General features: G+C 45.4%; 2 protein-coding genes across 4 annotated transcripts in view; both read right to left on the bottom strand.

Annotated features, from left to right (window-relative positions):
* The window catches only part of KIF23 (kinesin family member 23), a 31,081-nt gene extending 25,579 nt beyond the window's left edge, over nucleotides 1–5,502 (bottom strand). Inside the window, 3 exon segments of the mRNA XM_036009707.1 lie at nucleotides 2,143–2,271; nucleotides 3,391–3,460; nucleotides 5,307–5,502. Of these exon segments, the coding sequence (XP_035865600.1) occupies nucleotides 2,143–2,271; nucleotides 3,391–3,460; nucleotides 5,307–5,317 (210 nt within the window). The 5' untranslated portion in view covers nucleotides 5,318–5,502.
* Nucleotides 5,503–11,469: 5,967 nt separating this feature from the next.
* PAQR5 (progestin and adipoQ receptor family member 5) overlaps nucleotides 11,470–19,045 on the bottom strand; it is a 70,016-nt gene continuing 62,440 nt past the window's right edge. For all 3 annotated transcript variants that reach the window (XM_036009695.1, XM_028507040.2, XM_036009698.1), the window contains 2 exons: nucleotides 17,830–17,971; nucleotides 11,470–14,724 (listed from right to left, as the gene is read on the bottom strand). In XM_036009695.1, coding sequence (XP_035865588.1) covers nucleotides 14,483–14,724; nucleotides 17,830–17,971 — 384 coding nt within the window. In that variant the 3' untranslated portion in view covers nucleotides 11,470–14,482. The remainder of the gene's footprint in view (nucleotides 14,725–17,829; nucleotides 17,972–19,045) is intronic.

Here is a 19,045-nt window from a genome sequence, read left to right as displayed (position 1 = left end):
GGGTGCTACTTCTGCTGTGTAGTCTGGACACACTCCCAGAAGAGGTAATATTTAAAGTGAAACAGGATGAGGAATTATCCATGGTAAGAGCTAAGGGAAAACCAAGGCCAGCAGAGCAGTGCTGAGGCAGAACTTTGGTTTATCTGAGGAATCCAGGATTGGAGGAATGCTGAGAGATGAGGTGGCCAGACTGACGGGGGCAGATTAATCAGGATTATGCCTTTTTAAAAACTTTATTCCTTGGAAGGTTTTAAACATAGAAATGGGGAGATCTGATTATGCTTAAAAAGGTCACTCGGGCTACTCTGTAGAAACCTGGATTAGAGAAGATTTGGAGTGGAAGCAGGTGGTCCGGTTCGGCTTCAGTACAGTCTTGTCAGTGCTGCTCAGATAAGGTCAGCGACCCAGTGACACTCTGAGAACTGTTAGTTCCCAGCCTAGCAGAAGATAATTGCAGAAGTGGAGAAGAAATGTTTAGAAACTTTTGTAGCCATTTGGTATGGCTGCAAGCTCCCAAGATGTGATCAATAGGTTTATCTCACTAAATAGACAGGTTCCCTGCTGTTTGACTTGGTTAGGTCCAAGTGGCAAAGCTGCATAAATTCCTAAAAAAAAAAAAAAAAGGCTGTTCCTTCACCAGTTTGAGAAGCACCGGTCTCCACGATTAATAACAGGGTACATACAAGGATGGTGGCAGTGGAGACAGAAACTTGAACAAGTTCAAGATACACATTGGAATAGAAGTGGTAGTGCCTACCGATGAATAGGATATGAAGGGAGCCAGAGAAAGGTAGGAGGAACAAGGTTTCCGGCTTGAACAAATAAGCAGAAGGTGACACAACATGTATCAAGAAGATAAGGGAGGCCCTGGCTGGCGCAGCTCAGTGGATTGAGTGCGGGCTGCGAACCAGGCATCACAGGTTCGATTCCCAGTCAGGGCACATGCCTAGGTTGAAGGCCATGGCCCCCAGCAACTACACGTTGATGTTTCTCTCTCTCTCTCTCCCCCCCTTCCCTCTCTGAAAATAAATAAATAAAATCTTAAAAAAAACATGTGAAAAAAAAAAAGAAGATAAGGAAGGAAGCGATTTAGAAAGGAAAAAAATCAAGAGTTCTCTTGGACATGTAAAATTTCAGATGCCAAGCAGTAGATGTTCAAGCTAGAGAAAAGGTTTAAGCTAGAGGTAAAAATTTCAGAATTATTACCACATAGTCAACATTTAAAGCTGTAGAAAAGTATAGATAGAGACGAGAGCCCTGGGTACAGCCCAACCTGGTGGACTGGGGTTGGAAAAGGAAGAGGAGCCTGCAAAGAGTGGCTCAGAGAGACTGAAAATGGAAGGCTGTGGGGGGGGACAAGAGGTTGTCTCAGGAAGGAGGGTGCTCCTGATAAACAGATTATAATGAGGACAAAGAGGTGTCCATTGAATTTAGCAGCCAAGTGGCCACTGATGAGCTCTTGAGGAGCAATTTCGCTGGAGTAATGCGCACAAAAGAGTGAACGGCAACTTGAAAGTAGAACCACGGTGTGAATCGATCCTTTCATTCGCATTCCCAGTCGTCTCTTTCAGCACACCAATCCTTCTGTCTCATCTGTTTGAGGGTTACATGTTTACCATCTGTGCCCCCCACTAAGCTGTAAACTCCTTAAAGGCAAGGACTATGTCTCACTTATTTTTAAAAACCTCCTTCCACTCTCCAGTTTAGCACATGTTTGTTGAACTGAATTGAATTCATTTTGTTCAACATTTCACTAAAAATAAAAACACTTCATAAGAGGTATAGATGTAAGTATACAATGCCTGTTAAATGCTATTTGAATTTCCACCCATGAAATTTTGTGTTTACACATAGAAAACTTCCTAGCACGACCACTTACCACTCCACATTAAACTATCCCTAACATGTCCCCTAAGAGGCAATAAGTACCCCATACAAGAAATGATCTTCTAAAAAGTAATCTTCTAACTTCACAATATCAAAAGTGTGTGTGTATATCCCAGGAATTGTATGGTGGTTCCAGTGAGGTAGATAAGTCTTTCAAAAAAGCGGGAACATGAATTTTGTTAAATTTAAAAAATGGAAAAGCCATTCAGGAAAGAACATATCGAGTAATAACAGCTTGGTTTCAATAGCGAATACCTCCTTGTAGTCTCCATTTCGGTTGAGTCTGTAGCCCTCGGGAGTATGAAGCTGAACGGTTGTATTATTGATCACTTCTATGCAACACTCTTGGTCAGGAAAGCTCAGTGGGCGCACCCTGCAGTACACCTGAAAACACAGGCAAGTGCTTAAAGAACAAAGGTTGACTCTTTACCTGACTTCCCATTTAAGCTTCCTATTCATTCATTCAATGAACATTTGGTGTCTTAATTTAAGAGATCAATATAAACTTAGAGCTATGAAAACCAAAACCTGCTACCCAAAATTGTCAAATGCAAACAGATATTAGATATGATGAATAAAGATTTTAAATGTACATAAAGTTAAAATATTTTGATAACAAAAAAGTATAAAATCCACAGCTTCTCTTCACTACTATAGTGGCGCAAATTTAATGAAGTCATACTACTAATTTAAAACTCTCTCTGAAAATCAATAACATATCACACGATGAGAATTATTTGAAAATCTGTTAGAATTTTTTAGAACTGTGTGTCAGTTAAAATTTGCCAGCTTAATACATAACAAATAAGTAGATACAAGATCTTAAATGTGGTTTTCTTAATCAGGGACAGGGTTGAGGAAGAACTTCAGGTCTACGTGCCAAAGCCTCTGGTTCCCTCAGCTCAGACCAAGAGACACGCTCCGGTACCAGTGAAGGGGAGATTCAAACTATCCCAGAGCAAACCAATCTTCTTGTGTTTGCCATTTGATTTTAAGAGCAAGTCCCCACACCTGAAACTAGTGAAGTACATGCAATTGTGAAAACTCATTAGATTGAATTAAACTGTTCTATCCCAAAGTCGTAAACTTGGCCCCATACAGCATGGGGTTTGGGACTTTCCTCATGAAGTGTGTCGTCAGTGTGCGACAGTCCTGAGGATGGGAGATGACGCTCATCCAAGCAGAGAGTTTTCTCCCATCTTAAAGGGTACGAAGAATTCTCTGGGATAGCTGAATATTTTTCATTATCTAACTTTTCAAATTCTAAATTGTTATAGGAAGTATATAGTGTTGACAGAAACTTCATTTTGCTGGATTAATGAATCTCACACAGAAATAAAATTTCAAAGCTAGAACCAGCCTTAAGCAATTTAGTACAGTTCTTTTAACTGAATGCTCTTTGACATTTCCATCTTCATATCTCCATCCACTCCAAGTATGCGTGTGAGACATAAAAGGAATGAAGAAAGAACACACACACACAAGTTCACAGGGAGACCTTACCCCAACGGGGTCTTTAAGATTCGTTTGGGATCCTTTTTTCACTATAGGTTTCCTGGGTGTCTTAGTCCTCCTGGTCATAGATTTAAAAAAAATAAACAACAAAGCATTTCAGTTAAACACTAACATTTAAAACTTCACCTATAATTCATACAGAGACAAACTTCCTATGGTTTAAAAATTATGCCTTGCCAGTTCCAAAATACTACACCCTAAATAACTAACATGTATAAGACTAAACTGCATTAGTGGAAGAGAGTTAGTTTATGGCACACATAATCCAAAAACAATTAAGATTTTGTTTAGGAGACATTTTTGGTACTAAATGTACCTACTTCATATTTAAAGTAGCTTGGATATTTTCTTGAGCAGCAACTTTACAGAGGCACCGCAAGTGTGAAAAACCTACAGATAACTGACCACACTTATCAGGAAAGACACATGCATCGCACCGACAGCCACTGCCTAAGGTAGACTGACAAGTGATGGACTTCAATGAATTATAAAAACAGATGGAGGAATTCATTCTTTCACCAAGATTTATGTCCATACTTTCAAGGGACAGCTAGTGATTGAGTTCTTAAAACCTATCATCTATCCCAAAACAAAAATGTGGTCCCTGAACCGCAATTTCTTGCTCCTTTAAATAGTGTAAAAGAGACAGCGGGCCCCAAATGGAGTCACCTGTGCTAAGCCTACATCACCAAACCAAGAATTAATACCTAACCTAGTGTTAGGTATTAGTGTTGGTCTCTCTCAGGAATGTATCTCAGCCAGTCAGCAAGGGATTTCCAGGTCAGAGCTACCCTGGTGGTCCGTCAAAGGAAGGTGTCTGTGCCCCAAACAATCTGCTTTTTGCTCGGTCCTGCCCTTTTCTGCCTATAAAAGTCTCCCACTTTGTACAGCTCCCCAGATCTAGTTGCTAAATGGATGCAGCCCAATAAGATTTGTAAAAGCTTCCTCAGTTCAATTTTTTATTAGTAGGAACAACAGAAAAAGTTATTTTGATTTATTTTACCATTTTTCTAGCACGTCCCAATCCCTAACTTATCTATAGGCTGGATGAATATTTAACAGTAAAAGTGAAATTGTTAGCTTGGACTATAGATTAAAATACTTTCTCAACATTTCCCAATTGAAATGGAGGCAAATTATGGTTTTAGGTGCAAGATAATATGGTAGGTTTACTTAGATTTACACGTCTTTTAAAAAAAGATTTTTACTTTGGCTTAAGAAAGCAAGTTGCCTTATACAAACTAGTAGCTACTAATCGGATAATGATAATAATGATAAAGTCGACCCTCTTCCTTGAATAATTATTTCTTTACCAGTAGCGGTCAAGGAATTCTGCCCGGAAAATGTCCTGGATTCAGAGAGGAATGTGGGCGGGTACGTCCGCAGCCGAACAACAGACAAAAGTAACCGGCCTATACCGTGGGACAGTCCCGGCCTCCCGGCATAGACGCCGGGGTGAGAAAAGCAAGCAGTGCACAAGGCTGCCAGGGCCCCCTCCAGGGCCTGAGACCACCTAACCAACCCCAACCCCAGAGCTGAACACTCAACCCCATGTGCCACAAGACCCCGCGCTAACTCGGCAAAATGCAGCCCGAGAGCGGCCAGGAGGCTAAGAGGAAACTTACGAAAGGGCTGGCGGAGGCGGCCCCGAGCCAGGGGCCTGGCAACCTAGTTAACCAGAACCAGCGTGGCTGCACTAACCTCTTCCCCGCCCCCAACTTGAGGCTGACCTCTCCCGGCTGCGGGAGGCCAAGGCTGGGCGGTGGACGCCCGGCTTCGGGGATCAGGGGGGTTCCCACTTTGGAGACCGCGCCCGGGGGTAGACTGTACGGCCCGCGGCGGACACCGAAGTGAAGAGGGGCCCGCCCCAGCACCGCCGCCCGGCTCCTCCGCCCAGTACTCACGCGGGCTTCATGGCAGCAAGCTCCGAGCTGCCGGGATGCGCACGCCGGACGCCGGGGCTCTACCGGAGGCCTGGCAAAGACGTCGGGTCGCAAGGAAGCACCGCGGCAACCTAGACTCGGTGGCTAAGGGGCTGCGCTGAGTGAAGCCAGACGGTGCCGCCGCGAGTCCAGGTGAACTCACCGCCCGGCGCATTTCAAACGGGCCAATCAGCGCCTGCCCACGAAAAAGGCGAGGCCTCCGAGAATGCGACTACTCTGCCGGAAGGGGCGCTGGTCTCCTAGGCGACCGACACGGAAAGGGCGCGGAGAGTCTGGGTGTCTATGCTGACACGCTAGACCCGGGATCTCAAATGCAAAATACAATTCCCTCCGTTTCTGATGAGGAAACTATATTTTCTTACAGCACGAAAAATCCAATGGAAGAGCACTTCCAGGCTTGATTCAGAAGTCTGCACTGTCGTTCCGTCCCAGGAGTGTCCTATTCTTGTGCTTGTGCAGCGCAGTCTCAGACGCCCTTTCTAGCTATCAGATCACCGCATCTTGGCTTCCTTGCTCTCTCTTCACCTTTCCTGGGCTCTCCAGCTTTCATTTATATACATTGTTTTATCGAATTCTTTTAAGTGTTTGATCATAGGCGTACAGAAATGAATGAAATTTGGTCTTTGTCCTTGAGGAACAACGTCCTGAACCACTCTTTTGTATGATGAGCTGATTCTATCTCATTCCGACCTGTGCCCCGAAACTGATGAACGTCAAATATACATCTACATTCGTGTTCTCACGGAACTCTAGTCCCATCTCAACTTCCTACAGGACCAGACACCAGTAGGGATAGACATAATGTGATATCCTTGGCCCATACTGTTTGACAAAGATGGTTCCAATCTTTGCAATTACATAGTAACAGTGAATAAACTTGGAATTCATAATTTTACACAATGCAAGTAAATCTGGAGAATAATAGAGTCCTAGAAGCATAATTGCTGAGTCAGAGTATATGCATGCATAATGTTTTACAAATATTGCCAAATTATCCTCTATAAAGGCTGTTCAAACATACAGCGTCCATCAGCAGTGTATGAGAATGCCTGTTTCTACACAATTCTCAGACAACACAGTTGATGTAACGGGTGAAAAAATCATTGTAGTTTAAATTTTCTTATCTCTTATGATGAATGACGTTGGATATCTCTATATATTCAAGAGCCATTTGTTTCCTTCTCTATGAACTGTGTTCATCTCCTTTGCCTCCTTGTTCTATTGAGTTATTCATTTTTCTTACTGAATTGTAAAAGCTCTTCATATATTGAAGAAATTGGTCCTCATTCAAAATATGAATTCAAACAGTTTTAGAGTTTATACTTTGGTTTTTGTTTAGTTTATGTTGTTTTGTGACAGTTTAGAAAAATACTTAAGATAGCCAAATTCATCAGTCTTTTTTAAATTTTAATTTTAGATTTTAGAGAAAGGGGAAGGGAGGGAGAAAGTGAGGAAGAGAAACATCGATGTAAGAGAGAGAAACACCTATTGGCTGCCTTCCATAGGCATCCCAACCAGGGACCAAACCTGCAACCCAGGCATGTGCCCTACCCAGGAATTGAACCAGCGACCTTTCAGTTTGAGGAACAACAGCTAACCAGCTGAGCCATGTGGCCTGGGACCATCAGTCTTTTCTTTATTGTCTTCTGTTTTGTGTCATACTAGGAAAAGTGTTGCCCACCGAAAGAATTTAATTATATATTATTATATATTATACATAATTTTTAAATACATATTTTTAGTGCCTTTCCTGCTTTGTTTTTATGTTTAAGTCTTGAACCAATAGAATTTAATTGTTGTCAGATGAGAGATTGGGATCTGTATCATTTAGGAATTGGGCTTGGCCACTGGCTCACCTGTTAGTTACTCGGCAATGTGGCTTTGGCTTCAATCTCTCCACTGGAACTCTTCTTACTGAGATCACACCGCCTCCTTGATACTAAATCTAATTGACCCTTCCCCACCCTTATCTTACCTAACCTCTTAATAGCACTAAAAAATATTTCTCATTCATTTCTTCCTATGCCTTTGTTTTTTCTCCTGGCTTTCTAGCTCCTCTTTTTTGGCCTCATTTGCACTTTCTTTTTTTTTCCCTTTAATGTTGTGACTTAGGGTTTTTACCTGGTTACTAGCTGGGCCCTCTCCCTAGGCACTCCCAACCACGCCCGTGGCTTCATGTACCATTCATATTTGCTCTTCTGAGTTCCAGACGCACACATCCTAATGGATTCCCCATTAGGGTGACCCACAACCACCCCACAGCCCATATACCCTAATCTCTTCCCTTGAGCCTGTGCCCCATCACTGTCTATCCACTCACCTAAACCGGAATCCAAGGTAGTGTCTTTGACTTTTGACTCCCCTTCTATTCCAACATTCAATTCCAAATCTTGAGAGTTCTACCGATAGCCTCCAAACCTCTCCACTTCTCTTCATCCCCTTGGTCACTACCATCTTTCATCTGGATGATTGCAGTATTATCCTAACAGGCTTCCCTGCCGCTACCTTCCAATCCAGGATCCTCTTTGCGGCCAGCTCACCTGTAAATCATGGGTCTGGTTATGTCATTTCTGTTCTTGTAACACTGCAGTAACTCCCCATTGCTGGAGACCCTCAAGAGGGCCCCAAGGCTCTTCCTATTCAAGTTCCTCACCTACCATTAACCCCTGCACTGCCCCCAGCACGTTGACCTTCAGGGTACCATACTCACGGGGCTCACACGCCATTTCCTCTTGTTGTCAAGCTCTCCTTCCTCCCTTCCTCTGACAATGACTCCTTATCCTCAGTTCTCAGCAGATCTGGATGCTGGCCCCCTGCTCTAAATCCACAGTCCCCTGCATTCCCCCAGTCACTGTGCCTGCTGATTGCTTTGGCCCTCACTTTCCAGTTTACAGTTTATTACTGTCTCCTCTCCAGGTTATCCCTACAGTCTCTCTAGATGGCACTGTTGCACCCCCAGCATCCCACAATGTAGATACTCCCTGGAGTTGAGAAGGAATAAATGAGTCTATCCCTTCAGAGGCCACCCCAGTGAAGGACCTATTTAAATTGCATCACCCCCAGCTTTTTTTCAAGCCTGTTTTTCCTCCCTCCCTCACTTATGTCCATATTAAGCTCTTTGGCTTATTAGTTTTCCTTAAGACACCAATTCCTTATATCATTTCTCTGGGTTTCCCACCGGCACCTTACACTGAACACATCCTAATCTTTCCCCCTAAAGGGCTTCCATAACCAGTTCAAGATTTGTATTTCCCCTTAGAATTAAAGATCCAGACCAGGGGTGATTAGGAGAGGGGATGCTGTTTTTTAATGTTTTATTGTTTTTTAAGATTTTATTTATTTATTTTTAGAGAGAAGGGAAGGGAGGGAGAAAGAGAGGGAGAGAAATACCAATGTGTGGTTGCCCCTCATGTGTCCCTCACTGGGGACCTGGCTGTAACCCAGGCATGTGCCCTGACTAGGAATCGAACCGGTGACCCCTTGCTTGACAGGCTCGTGCTCAATCCACTGAGCTACACCAGCCAGGGCAGGATGCTGTATTTTTAAAAGTCAGGTTTATTGGGGTGTAACTTACATACAGTAAAATTTCCCCTTTTTAGTTGTACTGTCTATATATTTGACAAACACACTATCCTGTAACCACTGCCACAATCACATGTATAATATTCCCATCACACAAAAATTCCCTTGTAGTCAGTTACAGTCCCCTGTCCCAGGCCTTGGCAACCACTTCCCTAACTTCCTTTGATTTTTGTCTTTTCCAGAATGTTTCTTCTTGAACTCAGCATAATGCTTTTGAGGTTTGTCCCTATGTTGCACATACTGGTAGTGTGTTCCCTTTTTAACGCTGAGTAGTATTCCATTGTATAAATGCTCGACAATTTATCCACTCTCTAGTTTGATGGACATTTAGATTGTTTCTGCTTTTTGGCGATTACGAGTGAAACTGGTATAATTATTTGTACAAAGGCCTTTATTGTAGACATATGCTTCCATTTCTCTTGGGTGGGAGTACTGGTATGGTAAGTGTAAATTTAAATTTATAAGAAACTGTCGGACTGGACTGGGAGGGTGTGATGCAAATCTCTGAAGAGTGATTGACACTACACAAATTTGAAACCATAATTAATCCAAGCACCCAGCTAAGCAAGTACAGCTATAGGAACCGAATAAACACCAATGGTCAGAACCTGTGGAAACCCAGGAGGGGAGGCGGCAGAATGGAGACGGGAGTACTGTGGGCGCTGGGACACACCCAGCACCTGAAGGAGAGAGTTCCGTCCTCTGCCCTGCTGTTCACTCAGGGGCCTTGGAAATGTCATCTCACATTCCCAGGACACTTATACAATGACTGACTGGAAATCAATGTTTTATATACTAAGAAAACAAATTAGTAAATTCAACAAGCTTGGGGAAGGGAACTATACAATTGATACAAGAAACAAATGATCTGAACCGCGTTTCAAATGAAGGACATACACAGAAAGGGAGGCTAAAACTAACCCCAGTAATGAAGACTATTTACTACATGCCCTCAGGGTCAAGGCAGACCGATCTTGAAACATATATTGAATTCTAATTAGTGGGCCTTTGCAGACATAGGTAATTTTCAAACAACATTGTGTACATTCTAGGGTTGAGCAAATAAGTAAATACACTGTGGATAACAGCAGAAGAGTTTCTCCATTAGAGAAGAGTTATTATAAATATCAAAAGGGGGAAGGGTAAAAAGTACCTGGGGATTCTTTGTTCTATTTGTAACATTTTTCTAAGTCTGAAACCATGTAAAAAAAGAAAAAAAAAAAAGAAAAGGAACGGTTGGACTATAACATTGCTTCTTAATCTCCCTTAGATTAAAAATCACCTAGGGCTTTGACAAAAATTTAAAACTCCACCTCCCCCCCAAACCCTTGAGTATTCTTTGTCTGTTCATTTGGGCCTGAGAATGTGCATTTTACATCAAATGCATTTTTGAAAGGCTGGATTAAATTATTTTTGAGGTCCTTTGTTCTGTGCCTTAGAGGATGCAAAAGTTAAAGCCAGTTTTAGAAATCTGTGGCTTAATTGAAGAGAATGGGTGTGACACCTCTTTGTCTGAAGTGTATTACTACAGGGTTCAAGCATTCATACAAGTATTAAAGGGGCCTAGGAAAGCCCTTAGCAATCTTCCAGGAAGAACACTCTGGAGAAATTCTAGAATTCTTCAAATGTTAAGTCATCCAGACACCTTTTGGAGTTATACATGCCAGGAATCAGCAGCCAGCTTTCCGTCCTTCCGATAGGACATGTGCCCACCGGCCTTTGCAGTGCCTGCCACCTGGACCTGGAACACTCCCCCCACTCTGGCACGGCTGGCACCTCTCTGCCCACCAAGTCTTTCCCTTGAACGTCAGCTTAGCAGAGTGGCCACCCACTCTCACCTGCCCTGCCCCACCCCTCCCTATTCCTTCCCCAGACTGCTTTTCTTTTTAAAAAGATTTTATTCATTATTTTTTAGAGAGAGAGGGAAGTGAGGGAGAGAAACATTGATTGGTTGCCCCTCACACGCCCCCAGCCTAGGCCTAGCCTGCAACTCTTTTCGTTCACGGTCCGGTGCTCAGTCCACTGAGCCACACCAACCAGGGCAGATTTCTTTTCTTTTTAAAAAGTTTTTTTAAAGGTTTTATTTATTTATTTCTAGAGAGATATGAAGGGAAGGAGAAAGAGGAAGAGGAACATCAGAGTGTGGTTGCTTCTTGAGTGCCCCATACTGGGGACCTGGCCCACAACCCAGGCATGTGCCCTGACTGGGAAGCAAACTGGCCACCCTTTGGTTCGCAAGCTCGTGCTCAATACACAGAGCCACACCAGCCAGGACAGGCTTATTTTCTTTATAGCACTTACCATGATCTGAATTTATCTTGTCTGACTGACTGGTCAGAACATCAGCTCTGTGAGGGAGGGATAGTGTGGGTTTTGTTCACTTCTGTGTCCCTCGTTCCTAGGACAATGTTTGCTCTCTATACACCAGGCACTGAATAAATGTCCATCGAACGATTTAGCAATGCACACGTTTAGGTGAATGAACACATTTGCAGTGTGGTAGATGAAATATTACCAAACCAAGTGGGAAGCAGGACAACTGTTTTATAATAAATAAACTTTATTTATCCCACAGTATAAGGAAACCAGACACTGAAAGAACATCTCCGAGTTTGGGAATGGGTCTTTGCCTTTTCATCCACTACGGACCATTGACTAGAACATCAGAGGCTGGCTTTCACACAGGAAGGATGTAATGTTTCATATAAGAAGGGTATCACGGCCCAAACAAATCTGGGGCACAGTAGATCCAAAAGAAGTGATTTGCCAACGTATCTAACAACACCATTCTATTCCATCCCCTTCCTCAGAACTTCTCATATGAGCAGGGTTCCACAAAAGAGGCACTTTGAAAAACATTGCAACAAACCAAATATTTAACTCACTTTTACCCAAAAGTTTCTAAACTCCCACTTCCAATTCTAATCAACAATGACAAACATTTCTTCAACAAAGAAGATGGATCGTGTCTCTCTAAAAATCGAGCAATAGAAAACGAAACTCCCATGTGTAAAGGGAGATATAATTGACTAAAATGGCCTCATTCAAACACATTCAAGTTTTATCACAGCTGTAGTGGCTGGTAAGTTTCAGAGTTATGCTTCTCAAGCAGGGGGAGGGGGACGAAGGACATCCCATCGGGAGTGTATCTGCCCGCCCCCACGTCACCCCTTTGAGACAGGGCCAGGGTGAGCAGGTGACACCAATGGGAGGATGGCACGTGTCTGAAGTGTATGGAGACATGAAAGTTTGTTTGAGAACTGCATTAAAAAGCATCTTCCCAGGGAGGTCTTCTCCCGACTCACTGCCAACATTTTTGACTTTCTGGGATGATGTAGGCAAAACCATACCCATGTCAGACTTAATACTTAATGATAATTCACCTATTTGAACTCATTCTTCTACATCTCAGAAGCGTCTAAATCAGTGTACTGCAAAGTGTTATAAAACTTTAATGTGTAACACTGTCCAAAAATATACAATGGAACTAAGTTTACCAAACTTATAAAAACACTATGAAACACTGGATCTTATTTTGGTGATTTAACATTTCTTTTTCATCATTAGGCTTGAAAATTAACAACCAAAGATTAAATAATCTAAAAGCCCTTCTGGTCAATTGCCTGTTATCTTCCAACTATGTCTAAGCTGAATGAATATGACTTTACTATTATAAACAAGAGAATTTGAAAGCCTTCATGTCTCTGGCCTTAATAAAATTTAAATGCTGTTCTTTTTTTCACTATAAATTGAAGTTATAGTAAAATGAAATGGAAGCCTACTTGCCCCACTGGCATAAAATTTTACTAATGGTTTCAGATTGTTGCTGAAACACCAAATTTTGTCGAGTACAGTAGTATGCAATTAATGTATTGATACCAAAAATTTACCATATAATTTTATCAGTTTACTTCCCCCAGAGGGAGTAACCTAATGAAATCACATTTCTTGACCACTCTCATCCAGGGTAAATTGTTGCTTGACCTCAGAGGACTGGATGATGAGCTATTTACAAGGCCATTCAACCTGGGCCAATCACCCACGAAGGCAGTATTGTAAGACACGGGGGTGTTCCTGAGGCAGCAAAGAGGATCCTGCATTGCAGACAGCCCCTTAAGTCATTAATGAGTGCAAATGGGGGGGGGGGATGGGCCTCTGTTAACAGTCACTTTGCATCTACATTTCTGTATGCTCTGAAAAATACCCAGAAATATGGAACTTCAATTAGTAATGCAACAGATGAGAAAGTGCTCAGTGTTTTAGTACTATGCAGAGTAGAAAGCAGGGAACACATCCTTAGGGGCTGAGTTGCTACAAATTACATGAGGAAAACAAAGTCCAGTGCCTTCTGGCATTCCTGACACCAGCGTTTCTTCGAGTTGGGCCTGCGGCCCTTCTGCATTAGAATCACGAGGGCTTGCTCCAGTGCAGGAGCCCTCTCAGAAACCTATATTTTCACCAGCAAAGCAGAGTCTCCTGGTTTCCCTGGGAGCCTGCACTTGTCACAAGCTCAGCAAGTGTTATAGATTCTCCGGAAAGCGTGGAAAATCACTACATTTGACCAATCCTTTGGCAAGGTCTTTAGCATCTTTGGCACATGAACACTAAAATTGGCAGCATATCTGAAGTGATGAAGCCACATGAGATGCATGACATCCCTAAATACAGTGCTGTCATTGTTTTAAAAGGTGACCAGTGAGCAGAACCAACAGGGATTGACTCAGCCAACTCCCACGGTGTAACACGATTTACCTGCACTGAATAATACTTCGCGGCATCAAACGGGCAACAAGAAACCAGAGCAAAACAGAACATATGAGATGACATCAGCCATAGGCTGTGGACTTTTAAGGAAATCCAAATTCATAGTCCAAAATGCAAATCCACTGACATGGGAATTTACACTTTGAAGCAGAATAGACCTAAGGAAAAAGAGGGCTCTCTTTCTATTCACGCCCTTCACTAGGTGGGAAAAGAAAGAGGATCCCCTCCTCAAGCCAGGTCTCTCCCTTCATTCCGGAATGCCTTTCCAGTCCCCAGGGCTCCCACAGACCCACGTTCCCCTTTCTAAGGTCCTCTCCCTGACCTTTCTGGCTTACTCTCCTCCACTGTGGAAGCCTTTGGGAGAGGCTTTGCTACATGAAACTCACCAAATGAAGCAAGTTCCACTTTTAAAAAGTAATACTAAAGGGTTGTAAAACTTCACCTATTTAGCGGTAAAGCTGCAAAGGCAGTATGCTCAACCCAACTGCTTAACTAAAATTGCAAAACTCATTTTAAATAAAGTTAAGACTTAATGAAATATTATTTGCCTGAACAATAACTTGCATAAACCTACATTCTCCTTTTAAAACCACACACGCAGAATCAGTGCACATTTAGAGAAATTTCCCTAGTTACATATCTTATTGATATGAACCCACTCAAAAATGCCAAGACACCAGTCATTATGAATATTTCAGGCCAGCGTAAAGTGGCACCACACAACTGGTTTATGGTGGTTAGGATGTTGTAGCTTGGCGTTGACATCTGGCACGAAGAGCTTGGGGTCTGAATCATGCTTCTTTTTTATGTGGTTCTGGCTCAGGTGCCCGATACAGAACAGCTGAGAAGTAAATTATGTTGCTGAGGCTGAAGACGAGGCACAGGAGTATGGCTCCGGCGATCTGAGGAAAAGACAGGGCCCCGGAGCTGGCCAGGAGCCACTCCTTCCTCAGAGTCTTGTCCAGGAGGATGGCTTCCATCTGCATGTGCGTAGCCAGGATCACACACACGTGGAACAGCTGGTGACTGTGACCTGCAGCAAGCACACACAAGGCCACCGAGATCAGTGATAAAACAAGGAGCGACTCTGGATCCACGCCGTGGTATGTGCGCTAAAACCACCATGCTGAGGGGAAGGAGCCAGACACAAGAGACACAGGCAGCACAACTCCATTCCCGTCCCTGGTCCAGAAAAGGCAAGTCTGCAGAGACACAGTGTGGACCGGCAGCTGCGCCGGGCGGGGGTCGGAGTGGGGGTGAGCAGCGTATGGGCTTGAGGGGTCTTCCTGGGGCGATAGAAATGTCCCAAACCTCATTTATGGTGATGGTTGTCCAGCTTGGTAAATATACTAAAAGTATCATTAAACTGTGTACTCGAAATTGGGGAATTATGTGATATGTAAAATGTGCTTCAGTAAATTTGTTTTTAAAATGTAATGTGAGAGAAATAAAAAGGCCGGCAGAGCAAACCGAATTCAGCAGCCCTGTTTTTCACATGAAAACATTAGGCATCATGTCCTGTCAAAGGCCATCCTGTAAGGGCCAGTGCTAATAGGCTCACACTCTGACCTCCGTGCCAGAGGACAAGCCGCCAAAGTCTCCGCTGGCCACTTAGGAGGTGGTCCACTTCCTACCGCTGGCTAGCCCCAGATGTGACCTGCAGGAGCTCCTCCTCTCCACGGGTGCCTGCGCATTCTCAGGGTTGGGAGCGGGGCTTGCAGAGGGTGCTGGGCGTGGGCAGGGACCTGAGAATTCACTGGTTGGTGAGAAAAGGAGTCCAGGGCTGGGGACAGCTTTGGGAGATGACCTTCAGGAACCAGGAGGAAGAGGTGGTGTCCTGGGCTGAACTATGTCTCCCTCTTCCAGATTCATTTGTTGAAGTCCTAACCCCACACCTCAGAGTGTGACCATATTTGGAAATGGGGCCTTTTAGAGATAATTAAGTTAAAACGAAGTCACTAGCGGCCCCTTATACCTGGTGTCCTTACAGACGAAGAGGCGACTGGGAGGGGCACATGGACACACAGAGAGGGAAGACCACGTGATGACAGATGAAGGCAGCCGTCTACAGGCCAAGGACAAAGGACTCAGAAGGAACCAACCTGCTGACACCGGGATCTCAGCCTCCCAACCTCCTGAACTGGGAGGAAACGAACCTCGGTCGTTTAAGCCGCCCTGTCTGTGGCTCTGTCATGGCAGCCCCAGCAGACTAACACAACACAGGAGTTAAATAAAGATTTTCCTTCAGTAAAAAAAAAGGGTTCAGCGTTGTACCCCAGGACTTAACCCAGGAAGGGGCCAGCTTGGACACCTGCACAGCTGGGCAGAAGCAGAGCTGGAAATGAGAGTGCACCTGGGTGGTCGACGAGCTCCCTATGGCAGGGAGCATCCCCTACGGAGAAGCTGTGTTTCAAGGTGCCCCCTGCCTCACTCACACTGCACTGATGGGCTGTGTACAGTTTCCAAACCCTGTGGGTGGTGCAGCAAAGTGGCTTCTGTCCAGCAGACAGCCATGCTCTCCAAGGACACAGGACCAAGCAGAGAGGTGACTCGCTGTGCTCACCAATGGAGGCTCAAATCTGTCTCTGTTAGGACAGGACCCAATAAGACAGAAGAGCCCCGGGCCCTGGACACATCTGAAGTGTGGCTGCAGCGGGAGGAGTGGTCTCAGCAATCCCACCGGCAGGAATGGGGAGGGGCTTCCTGGGGCCAGCCCTAACCAGGCTGTTGCAGCACTTCCCTCTGGGGCTGGTGGGGAGGGCGTCCATGTCCAGCAGACCCAGAGATTTAACGATCTCTCATTAACTGCTGTCTGGCGAATTTCTCCCCATAGGGAGGATGTCTTTCTGCTCTGTGTCACTAGGCCCAAGAGGACAGGATAGAGTGAAAAATAAATGGTATTAAGCCAGGGAGCTGGCAAAATGAGACCCAGGGCCACTTTGCCTGCAGCCCCAGACTCCAAGTGCAGTCACCTCTGCGGCGTCAGTGAGGCGGCGGGGGGGGGGGGGGGGGGGGGTGTGTGTGTGGTTAGTGGGCTCCTGTGGGCAAGTGCCCCTGGCCCTCTTGTCTCTCTTCTTTTTTGAAATCTGCTCTCTAAGCATTTTGCTTGTTGTAATCCCCCAGCAGGAGAGAATAAGTAAAGGAGACAAAACTCTAACCAGGATGAACAAAGCAAATCTGACCATGTGTCTTAGGTGGGAGGTGATGGAAAATTACAGACAAAATGGGCTTGGAAAGAAGCAAGGTGCCTGCCAACCGCATGGATCCCCATGACAGCTTGTCTAAAGGGTTCTCTCCCCAAGACACATCAGCCCCACCAGAAGGGGCCCAAGGGCCTCCTCCAGCCAGTCCCAGAGCCAAGGTGGAGGAGTCACATTCTGCAGTGCCTGCCCCACTTCCCTAGACAGTGGGGGGAGGAACTCTACCAACAGGTGTAAGCCCTGTGGCTCCGACACCTCCTCACCACCACATCTTCTTTAACTTCAGTGAGCTCAGGCTCAGGAGAGAACCACACAGCCTCTGAGTGAGCACTGGGCCCCGTCCCCCCAAGTTTCTGGTTTGAGATGCCTGGGGCAGGGCCCGAGAATCTGCGTGCTCCCAGGTGATGCTGAAACTGCTGGTCTGGGAACCATACCCGAGAACCACTCCTCTGCCCTGCCTCCTGGGCCCGTCGCACCCACCTGAGCGAGACAAACGCAGAAACATTCCCCTCGGCACAGCCCTGCACAGCATCTGGCGCCCTCGGAGCCATGTGCACCCTGTCTTTCCTCTTCCTCTCCAGGGACACCCTCAGTGGCCATTTGACAATGGGGTTTCATGTTCTAGGTGATAAGAGGACTACCCTGGCCCCACATCCCACAGAAATGCTTTAGAGTCTTAGATCCACCTGCTCTCCCATCCTCCCTGGCCATTTGCTGGCTATGTACATTCTGGATGTGGTGAATGCACAATTTCACTCACCTTGGCCTGCACCTAGAGAACTTCCTGAAGAACTGCTTCTCTCCCTGAGCCCGCCTCCCTTCTCCAGCTGCATCACGGGTGTCTGGGATGGGAGCTCCCCCCCAACCCCACTCCCAGTCCTGCACTGTCCCCGGGCTGGAGGGCAAGGGCAGCAGAGCCACCACACACGCACACTCACCGATGTAGTCGAAGCATCCAGGGGCCAGGCGCTCCGGCAGGTGCGCAGAGTAAAAGAAAGAGGCCAGGAGAGTCATGGCCACGTGCTTCTGGTGGTACAAGGTGGCTTCATTCTGAGCACTCTCCCCTGGGAACAGGAATAGCTGCAGGTATTTAAAAGAAACATCGGGTCTTGAGAGGAGGCCCGCTTCCTTGTCTTCACCTGCAGACAGCTTGGCACCCACGTGCAGGCTCCGCAGGCCAAGGCCCCACCCCCTCAGGGTCGTGTTTGGGAAGGGGACCTCTCAGGGGCCGTGTGAGCAGAATTCCTACTCTGAGAGGGCTCAGTTGAGATCCAAGGCAATTGTGCTTTAATCCCCCAACTGCTCATGAGAACCTTTTCGGCTAATTACAAAAAAAAACAACAACAACACAAAAAGAGCGGGGGAGGAAAGAAAGGAAAACAAAAGAGAAGAGGCAAGGAAATAAAAAGAAAACCCATTAGATACATTCCTACTCTTTTTTCCAGAGGTAGTGGGTTCAGTCCCAGGTCGGGGTGCATATGGGAGGCAGCTGATTGATGTTTCTCTCTCACATCATATTTCTCTCTCTCCCCACTTCCTCTCTCTCCAAAATCAGTAAATATATCTTCAGGTGAGGATTAAAAATTAAATTAAAAAAAGTGATCATTTCACTTTAAATTCATTTCTGACCAGCACATCCCCTGAACTGATACTCCTGATTGAGACTTCAAGGTTTAGCAATTCCTCGAAGGCCTTCTGAGTCATCCAAAGGTGTTACTTACAGCCAGGATACCGTTTCAGGGTTAAGTGTAGTTTTTGTTATTGTTATACATGACGGCAGCAGCCACCACCCTCGGAGGCGCAAGGCCGGGCCCTTGACTTGCATCATTTCACGGGCACCTCACAACCGCCGTGAGGCAGAGTCTATTTCCCCGTTCTGCAGACGAGGAGGCTGGGCCAGAAGGTGGCTCGCAAACCACCAATGAGAAGTGAAGTTGGGATCTGGATCCAGGCAGACTGACCCCAGAATCCGTGCGCTCATCAATGTCGCCGTTTAGGGTGGACCTCCCTCCCCACTGCCCTCTGCAGCTGTGCGCCAGGAGCCCACTGTGCCTGTAATAACGCAGACCCTGAGCTGTGTAGTTTGGTGGCACGTGGGACTGGGCTGGTCTCTCTGCTCTAGTTTCCTCTGTGTGGCTTGTGTCCTCAAGGAAG

Source organism: Phyllostomus discolor, chromosome 1 (assembly GCF_004126475.2).
Source record: "Phyllostomus discolor isolate MPI-MPIP mPhyDis1 chromosome 1, mPhyDis1.pri.v3, whole genome shotgun sequence".
NCBI classification, from domain to species: Eukaryota; Metazoa; Chordata; class Mammalia; order Chiroptera; family Phyllostomidae; genus Phyllostomus; species Phyllostomus discolor.
The sequence above is the reverse complement of the archived record's forward strand: the minus strand, read 5'-3'. Positions and strand labels throughout refer to the sequence as shown.